The sequence below is a fragment of the Phycodurus eques genome, chromosome 1 (genome assembly GCF_024500275.1).
Source record: "Phycodurus eques isolate BA_2022a chromosome 1, UOR_Pequ_1.1, whole genome shotgun sequence".
NCBI lineage: Eukaryota > Metazoa > Chordata > Actinopteri > Syngnathiformes > Syngnathidae > Phycodurus > Phycodurus eques.
The window spans coordinates 40887945-40897135 of NC_084525.1; the positions used below are offsets into that span (position 1 = coordinate 40887945).

Genomic DNA, 9191 nt, shown 5'->3' on the forward strand with positions numbered 1-9191 from the left:
ATGTAGATCAGTTCCGACGTTCGTTAGATTCGGGTTATTATGGCGCCGTAGGAACGGAACTCCGTCGTAAGACGAGGATCCCTCTATTGTTCAATTAATGCTACCTCTCTGGGTGTTCTGCCTGTGAATAGTATTTGTATGTATTGTTTGCCATATGTTTTACTACACCACGTTGCATACACACTAATCAAAGGGCAATAGAATTAAGTGAAGAGAAAATGCATGTAGCTAACTTATGTATGGAGGGAAACTGATAAAACAACGAGATTTATTAGATTTTCTTTATTTCTTTCAATAGATTTGACACTACCTCGCTGGAACCAAAGCACATTTGACTATTAGAACGTAATACAAAGAATACATTTCTCAAAAAACAAAAACAAAAAAATAGATTACAGCAAAACTATTAGATGTGTATTCCGTTTGTCCTGTTTTGTTGGGCGCACAGCAGCAAGGATGACTGAGTAACTATTCGTCTCCCGTGTGACGCCCTCTGTTGGTCAAAGCTGCAAATTACACCTTTATCACACCGGGGTCACCAAGTTCCACATCCATAACCGTTTCCTCCGTTGTCGCGAGGCCTTTTGGCCTCCACTGAATAAACATGGCTTCAGATAGCAGTAATCATTCCTTTATTCGAAATGAAAGTACTCAGGGGCTTCAGAAGAGAACGTCTCTACAAATTGTTTTACAAAGAAAAAAAAAAGATGCACACATAGTGGACAAGTGATAAGGCAATGAGTTTGGATACGCCGAGTCTACTCAGGGGACCAACAATTCAGAAAGCTCTTGCGTAAGCCTCCTTTTACCATCCACCGTCTATGCTTACAATACACGTCAAGGACTTTGTGGGTAAAAACAAGGATCTCTCATGTGCAACAATGCCCCCCCCAAACTACATTCAGTTGAAAATACATTATCCCCCATGCAACATGACTGTTGCAGTTAAATCTCTCTTGTCGAGTTGACAGGAAATAACATTTAAACAGTGTGAAAAGTGCAATCCTCAACTCTTGTTACACTGAATTAAACATCTCAGTGTGGAGCCTGAAGGTCCTTTGTCAGGCTAAATCATGAAGATTTCATTTATAGATTATTTAGACATTGTGTGTACATATTTATATATTCATATGCTGATTCAGTCTTAGTGAGTGTCACAGCTCTACAGTGGCTGTTGTTTTCTAGTGTATATATTAGTTCACTGTTACAATCTCAGTGAAGAATAAGAAATGTTAATCTTTACAATCTACTTTGTGTACAGTGTTCCAGGAAAAAAAGGTCAACTAAACAATGTCTTTTACAAAAATACCAAACTTTAGTAACTGCAACATTTGGTTGCCACAGCAACAACTTAATATTGTTATGAAATCCTAGCACATCTTTAATTTTTTCTCCTCTTTTTTTTCTTTTTCTTTTTTGGTAAAATGTCATCTATACAATACACGTTTTTTGTCCAACACAAGCAACTCTATTACTACTCTCACTTCTGCAACACTGTTCTTTTTTTCCTCTTTCCAGCAAGAAGGCCATAAAGGTCCAGTATCTTCCAGCAGTCTATGAATGGACTTGGAAGCTTCCACCTCCACATCACCAACTATGCACTGCGTGGCACAGCTCAATAAATTACATTCATTTCAAATGTGTCTACAACATAGCAATTAACAAGAACATAAATTACAACAAAATATAAACTTTTACAACCCCTGTAACAAATTAAAAATGCACGCGCACACAACAAAATGCATGAAGACAAATCAAGGAGAATGAAACCCAAGGTTTGTGGATTGTCGATGGTAATCAAGCACCGTGAGATTACATTTGTTTTAGGCTAAAACAAATACAAATGAAATTGTGTTTTTTTTTTTTTTTTTTTTTTAAAGATGAAATATGCCAATTGGTTTAAAAAAAACAACAAGAACATTTCATGATTTTGACTTACTTGAAGTGCAGGTTGACTTGGGGTCCAAACATACTAGCACACATAGCACAAACTTTAAACAATTCCTTAATCAGAATATAAACTACATATATACATGACAAACAAGTTTTTTTTCATCCTCACTCATTATCCTCTTGTAAACCGATGGTACGTCGTGAAAGCTAGTTGGAGTTCCAGAAAGACACTTGTGATGTCAATGGACAGTTGGTAGAAAAGAAAAAGTTTTTTTTCCCCGCCAAAGGTGACGCTAGCTTTTCTGCGACTGGCCGTGATTCACTGGGGATGTGGCAGGTGAGCATGTTTAGGCACTTCTACAGTTTTTTTAAGATGAAACCGAATTGCAGGCGACGGTGGAGTCAGATGCGGGTCGCCCTCTGAGGTCAAGTCTCCAGCACTGCCAAATGCACCGTTTGGTTTAGCACTTAAAAAGCCCACCAAGACACGTGACGGTGTTGCAGTCACTGTCATTAACTCCACTAAGCTCCCATGTCTGCCGGCAGACTATCTGTTCTCATGCACACACATGGCTTGGTACTGTATGTCTGGAACTAAGCCCATCAACCCCCGAGCTGATCAACGTCTGTCCCCTCATCCACCCCCCCCCCCACCCCCAGCCGAATGCAGTTGAAGAAGGCAGCACCTCCATAAGTCAACGCTGTGTTGTTGGTGGTGTTCCAAGCAGCTTTGGGAAATGGAAGAAAAACATCTTCTCCAGGTTGGACTTTGGCAAAATGCTTCAAGGGTTTATACGATGCAGGTCACACTTGAACACGGCATCTGGGGCAAATACAGTACGGGCGGGGACCCCTATGAGCTGCCACATTTACTGCTGAGGAGAGCGACACTAATTCCACTGGACAAAAACACTTGAGGCCATCAAAGTGTGACAGTGTGGTTAGTCACAGGTTTTCTGGGACTTCCTGTCTTTCACTACAATAGAGTGCACCATATATCATAGTGCAAATCAAGTATATTGTTTTTATTTACTAACCAAGGACAGAAATTGTGTAAAAATTAAAAAGGGTTTAAATTACCACTGTGGTGTTTCGATTCTGTGTACGACAATGAATTACCAATATCTTTGACTTTTCTAGTCATTTTTTCTAAAAATACATACACTATCTAGTGCGTGTGTGTTAAGCTGACACTGCAGTAAGTGCAGTTAAGTGTTACACTCTTAGCATGCAGGTTGCTGGACCTCTATGGGAGAGGTAAGATAGTATTTACACACGGGCAGTTTTGGGTTTCCTAGTGCAGCTCCTTCATGCGCTGGTCCTTTTGTGGCTCTTACTTCAGGATGATCTGCAGGGGAGACACACAAAGATAGGGAAGAACATTTAAAGAGCTACTCTACCCAGCACAAAAGTGCATTTTTTCCCAAGATCATCACTGATCCATATTTGTTTTTCTGCCTATGTGGCCTTGGACCCACATCCAATCACTCATGGTGCTTTTCTTTAAAAGGATGAATCCGTGAGAAGAAAATCTAGATTAAAAGTGTTCTCCAGAGGTGGAGTAGCTGCTTATTGATCAACAAAAGCCAGCCAGTGAACTTGACAAGGTCACAACAAGTGTCGAGTGTATGTTGTATGAAAAAGGTGTGCTTCCTGGTTAGTCCCAAGCTGTAATCAGTGGGTTTATAACCTTAGTACAGTATCTCATACTATGGCTGAATTTACTCTGCAGGTCCAAATGCTCAATTGACTGTCTGTTTCTATGTACATTTCATGTGACGTATATCCCATATGGCTGTGTTAACATTCACGGAAGATATGAAACAATCCACATACCCTGACACCCAAACTGCTCATAAAAATAAACATACATTAATTTTCTACAGTGCTTATCCTCACAAGGGTCGCGGCTGAGCTGGAGCCTATCGCGGAGGGAAGAGGCGGGGCACAACCTGGACTGGTTGCCAGTCAATTGCGGGGCACATACCAACACGCATTCAAACTCACATTCCCACCAAGGGGCAAGTTTGAGTCTTCAATTAACCGCAGAAGCATGTTTTTGGAAAACCCATGCAAGCACGAGGAGAATATGCAAAATCCACACAGGATGGCTGAAACCCAGATTCGAACTTCTAACCTCAAAACTGTGACTTGGCTGTGCTAACCACTTGTGTTTTTTTATATAATAATATATAATTTATATAATAATATATAATAATATATATAATAATACATGACACAAATATTGAAGGTTACATAGTGTTTACTTGGCCTGGGCTGATTCTTTGCCGTGACATGCACATTACTCCATTATTGCACTTATTATGCTTATTTAATGGAATATAACCTTTAATGTGGCATATTTAAACCATGTTTAATTGTCGATGCTTTCATTGTAGTTTTGATTTACAGCGGGTGTTTTTTCAAACATTGTTTATAGTGTTATATGACGTGGCTGTGTATAAAGTACATCACCGATCTGTGCATTTCGACTAGGACGTCAAGCTGGAATTGACGAGTTTCATCCGGTCTCTGTGTTTACAATGCACTGGCACATATCTGATAAGTATATGATTTTATCAATTTTTAAGAGGCCTGATTCGATTCAAAGTTTTTTTATTTTTCCATTTAGCGGTCATTCCAGAATTGGAGGGCTGTCCCCTGTATGAAATTTCAAATAATCCATGCACAAAATACAGAAACGTGTAAATTATAGTTGTCCTGAGAGAAAATGTAGCTGTACTAAAAGTGATTCCTCAATACTATTTGAAACACCAAATAGGTCTTGAGCACCCCTGAGAAAACGCGAACATTAGCATTGATTTGCAACCCTTTTACTTGCAATCCTGTTACTGTATTTAGAGTCAAACTAAAATTAAAATTTTATTCCAATAAACAACAGCAACATTTTTGAAATACTGTACATGACAAATAAGTCGTAAAAAAGTGTACTGTTGATGGTCGAGGTGGACAAATCAAATGATATGGTTTATTATCTGTTTTTCTTGAAAACATTTTTAAAAATTATAAAATAATAGTCCGTCTTGGCGGCACGGTGGCCGACTGGTTAGAGCATCAGCCTCACAGTTCTGAGGACCCGGGTTCAATCCCCGGCCCCACCTGTGTGGAGTTTGCATGTTCTCCCCCGTGCCTGCGTGGGTTTTCTCCGGGCACTCTGGTTTCCTCCCACATCCCAAAAACATGCATTAATTGGAGACTCTAAATTGCCCGTAGGCGTGACTGAGAGTGCAAATTGTTATTTGTTCCTATGTGCCCTGCGATTGGCTGGCAACCAGTTCTGGGTGTACCCCGCCTCCTGCCCGATGACAGCTGGGATAGGCTCCAGCACACCCGCGACCCTAGTGAGGAGAAGCGGCTCAGAAAATGGATGGATGGATAGTCCGTCTTTCAAAACTGTTGATGCCTAAATTGTCCTAGATTTCTGAATTACCTTTACGCTGCCCTGACGTAAAGCTAGCCAAAAGGGAGCTGTTGTTGAGAATGACAGATGGGGGCGTTGTAACTTAATTTTTAACCTTACGAGTGCTAGTAAAGTTACACGGTCTGATATGGGCCATCACAGTCGCGCACTGATTAGCATCGTTTGTATTCCAATCTCGGTTCAGCGCTTTTTGTTTAAAGTTAATCATTCTTTCAGGTTGTATGGCTTCTCTGGCTTCCTGTGACGGTCCAAAAACATGCATGCATGGAGGTTTGCACAGGACTGTTAATTGTTGTCTATCTTTTATGTGTCAAAACTGTGATTGACTGGTGATCAGTTTAGGGTGTACCCCACCTCTCACCCTAAGTCAGGTTAGGTTAGTCAGTTAGTTAGTCTGCTGCTTCCTTGTGAACTTGAACATGACAAGCAGTAAAACATGGATGGAAAGATGATTGGATATATATATAGGGGCTACGGGAAGTTTTCGGACCCCTTTAAATCTTTCACTCTTTGTTATATTGCAGCCATTTGTTAAAATCATTTAAGTTCATTTTTTCCTCATTAATGTACACACAGCACCCCATATTGACAGAAAAAAAACGTAATTTTTGAAATTTTTGCTGATTTATTAAAAAAAGAAAAACTGAAATATCACGCAGCCATAAGGATTCAGACCCTTTCCTGTGACACTCATATTTAACTTGGGTGCTGTCCATTTCTTCTGATCATCCTTGAGATGGTTCTACACCTTCATTGGAGTCCAGCTGTGTTTGATTATACTGATTGGACTTGATTAGGAAAGCCACACACCTGTCTATATAAGACCTTACAGCTCATAGTGCATGTCAGAGCAAATGAGAATCATGAAGTCAAAGTAACTGCCTGAAGAGCTCAGAGACAGAATTGTGGCAAGGCACAGATCTGGCTAAGGCCCATCCATCCATCCATTTTCAACCGCTTATCCGAGGTCGGGTCGCGGGGGGAGTAGCTTTAGCAGGGACGCCCAGACTTCGCTCTCCCCAGCCACTTCATCCAGCTCTTCCGGGGGGATCCCGAGGCGTTCCCAGGCCAGCCGAAGGATGTAGTCTCTCCAGCATGTCCTGGGTCGTCCCCGGGGACATGCCCGGAACACCTCACCAGGGAGGTGTCCGGGAGGCATCCGAATCATCTAATCATCCATCAGCTGCCTCAGGAGTCCCACAGGCCGATAGGACTCCTCCTTCAGCTTGACAGCATCCCTCACCGTTGTCGGGGATTGCCACCCCGACAGGCACCGACCACCTTATGGCTACAGCTCCGGTCGGCCGCCTCAGCAATGGAGGCGCGGAACATGGTCCACTCGGACTCGATGTCACCCGCCTCCCCGGAACATGAGCAAAGTTCTGTCGGAGGTGGGAGTTGAAACTCCTTCTGACAGGGGATTCCACCAGACGTTCCCAGCAGACCATCACAATACGCTTGGGCCTGCCCCGTCGAACCGGCATCTTCCCCCACCATCGGAGCCAACTCACCACCAGGTGCTGATCAGTTGACAGCTCCGCCCCTCTCTTCACCTGAGTGTCCAAGACATGCGGCTGCAAGTCCGATGACACGACCACAAAGCCGATCATCGAACTGCGACCCAGGGTGTCCTGGTGCCAAGTGCACGTGTGGACACCCTTATGCTTGAACATGGTGTTCATTATGGACAATCCGTGATGAGAACAGAAGTCCAATAACAGAACACTGCTCAGGTTCTGTCGGGGGGGGGGGGGGGGGGGGGGGGGCGTTCCTCCCAAGCACGCCCTTGCAGGTCTCACTGTCATTGCTCACTTGAGCATTGAAGTCCCCCAGCAGAATGATGGAGTCCCCAGCGGGAGCGCTCTCCAGCACCCCCTCTAAGGACTCCAAAAAGGGTCGGTACTCTGAACTCCTGTTTGGTGCATAGGCACAAACAACAATCAGGACCCGTCCCCCCACCCGAAGGCGGAGGGAGGCTACCCTCTCGTCCACCGGGGTGAAACCCAACGTACAGGCGCCGAGCCGGGGGGCGATAAGTATACCCACACCTGCTCGGCGCCTCTCACCTTGGGCAACTCCAGAGTGGAAGGGAGTCCAACCCCTCTCGAGAGGACTGGTACCAGAGCCCAAGCTGTGCGTGGAGGCGAGTCCAACTATATCTAGTCGGAACTTCTCAATCGCACACACCAGCTCGGGCTCCTTACCTGCCAGAGAGGTGACATTCCACGTCCCGAGAGCCAGCTTCTGTAGCCAGGGATCGGATCGCCAAGGTCCCCGCCTTTGGCTTCCGCCCAGCTCGCACTCCACCCTACCCCTATGACCCCTCCCACAGGTGGTGAGCCCATGGGAAGGGGGACCCACGTTACCCTTTCAGGCTGTGCCCGGCCGGGCCCCATGGGTGCAGGCCCGGCCACCAGGCGCTAGCCTTTGAGCCCCACCTCCAGGCAAGGCACAGATCTGGCTAAGTTTACAAAAAAAATTCTACTGAACTTAAAATTCCTAAGAGCACAGTGGCCTCCATAATCCTTAAATGTTAGACGTTTGAGACGATCAGAACCCTTCCTAGAGCTGGCCGGCCGGCCAAACTGAGCAATTGGGGGAGAAGAGCCTTGGAGAGAGAGGTAAAGAAGAACCCAAAGATCACTGTGGCTGAGCTCCAGAGATGCAGTCGGGAGATGAGATAAAGTTCTAGAAAGTCAACCATCACCGCAGCCCTCCACCGGTCGGAGCTTTATGGCATAATAGCCCAACGGAAGCCTCTCCTCAGTGCAAGACACATGGAAGCCTGCAGGGAGTTTGCTAAAAAACACCTGAAGGACTCCAAGATGGTGAGAAGTAAGATTCTCTGGTCTGATGAGACCAAGATATAAATTGTTGGCCTTAATTCTAAGTGGCATGTGTGGAGAAAACCAGGCACTGCTCATCACCTGTTCAATACTGTTCCAACAGTGAAGCATGGTGGTGGCAGCATCGTGCTGTGAGGGTGTTTTTCAGCTGCAGGGACAGGATGACTGGTTGCAATCGAAGGAAAGATGAATGCGGCCAAGTTCAGGGATATCCTGGACGAAAACCTTCTCCAGAGTGCTCAGGACCTCAGACTGGGCCGAAGGTTTACCTTCCAACAAGACAATGACCCTAAGCACACAGCTAAAATAACAAAGGATGGGTTTCAGAACAACTCCATCACTGTTATTGAATGGCCCAGCCAGAGCCCTGACTTAAACCCAATAGAGCATCTCTGGAGAGACCTGAAAATGGCTGCCCACCAATGTTCACCATCCAACCTGACATAACTGGACAGGATCTGCAAGGAGGAATGGCAGAGGATCCCCAAATCCAGGTGTGAAAAACTTGTTGCATCATTTCCAAAAGACTCGTGGCTGTATTAGCTCAAAAGGGTGCTTCTACTAAATACTGAGGGAAGGGTCTGAATAGTTATGGCTGTGTGATATTTCAGTTTTTCTTTTTGAATAAATCTGCAAAAATTTCAAAAATATTTTTTTTTTCTGTCAATATGGGGCTCTGTGTGTACGTTAATGAGGAAAAAAATTAACTTAAATGATTTTAACAAATGGCTGCAATATAACAAAGAGTGAAAGATTTAAGGGGGTCTGAAAATTTTCTTAAAATTGTTGCCGGTGAGTGTTCCTAAGCAGTATCCAGAAATAATTGTTTATTCTACATTACTATAGAAACTCCATCACTGTTGGTAGGGGTGGGTCCAGCCGCAAGAAGGACAGATGGAGGCAGACCGCAGAGGGCTGACGTCACCGCTTCTCCTTGTCCCACATGCATGGTCAAATGTACTGCACCACTTCCTGCTGCATGCCAATTACAGGAAGTGTGCTCACAGGGC

At 44.4% G+C, this 9191-nt stretch overlaps 1 protein-coding gene across 16 annotated transcripts in view; it reads right to left on the minus strand.

The window, feature by feature from the left end:
- Positions 1 to 210: 210 nt before the first annotated feature.
- The window catches only part of LOC133410560 (muscleblind-like protein 2a), an 87064-nt gene continuing 78083 nt past the window's right edge, over positions 211 to 9191 (minus strand). For 9 of the 16 annotated variants that reach the window (XM_061691929.1, XM_061691920.1, XM_061691936.1 and 6 more), the window contains one exon: positions 211 to 3241. In XM_061691929.1, the coding sequence (XP_061547913.1) occupies positions 3117 to 3241 (125 nt within the window). In that variant the 3' untranslated portion in view covers positions 211 to 3116. The remainder of the gene's footprint in view (positions 3242 to 9191) is intronic. The other 7 variants (XM_061691987.1, XM_061691954.1, XM_061692004.1 and 4 more) reach the window with 1 other exon arrangement.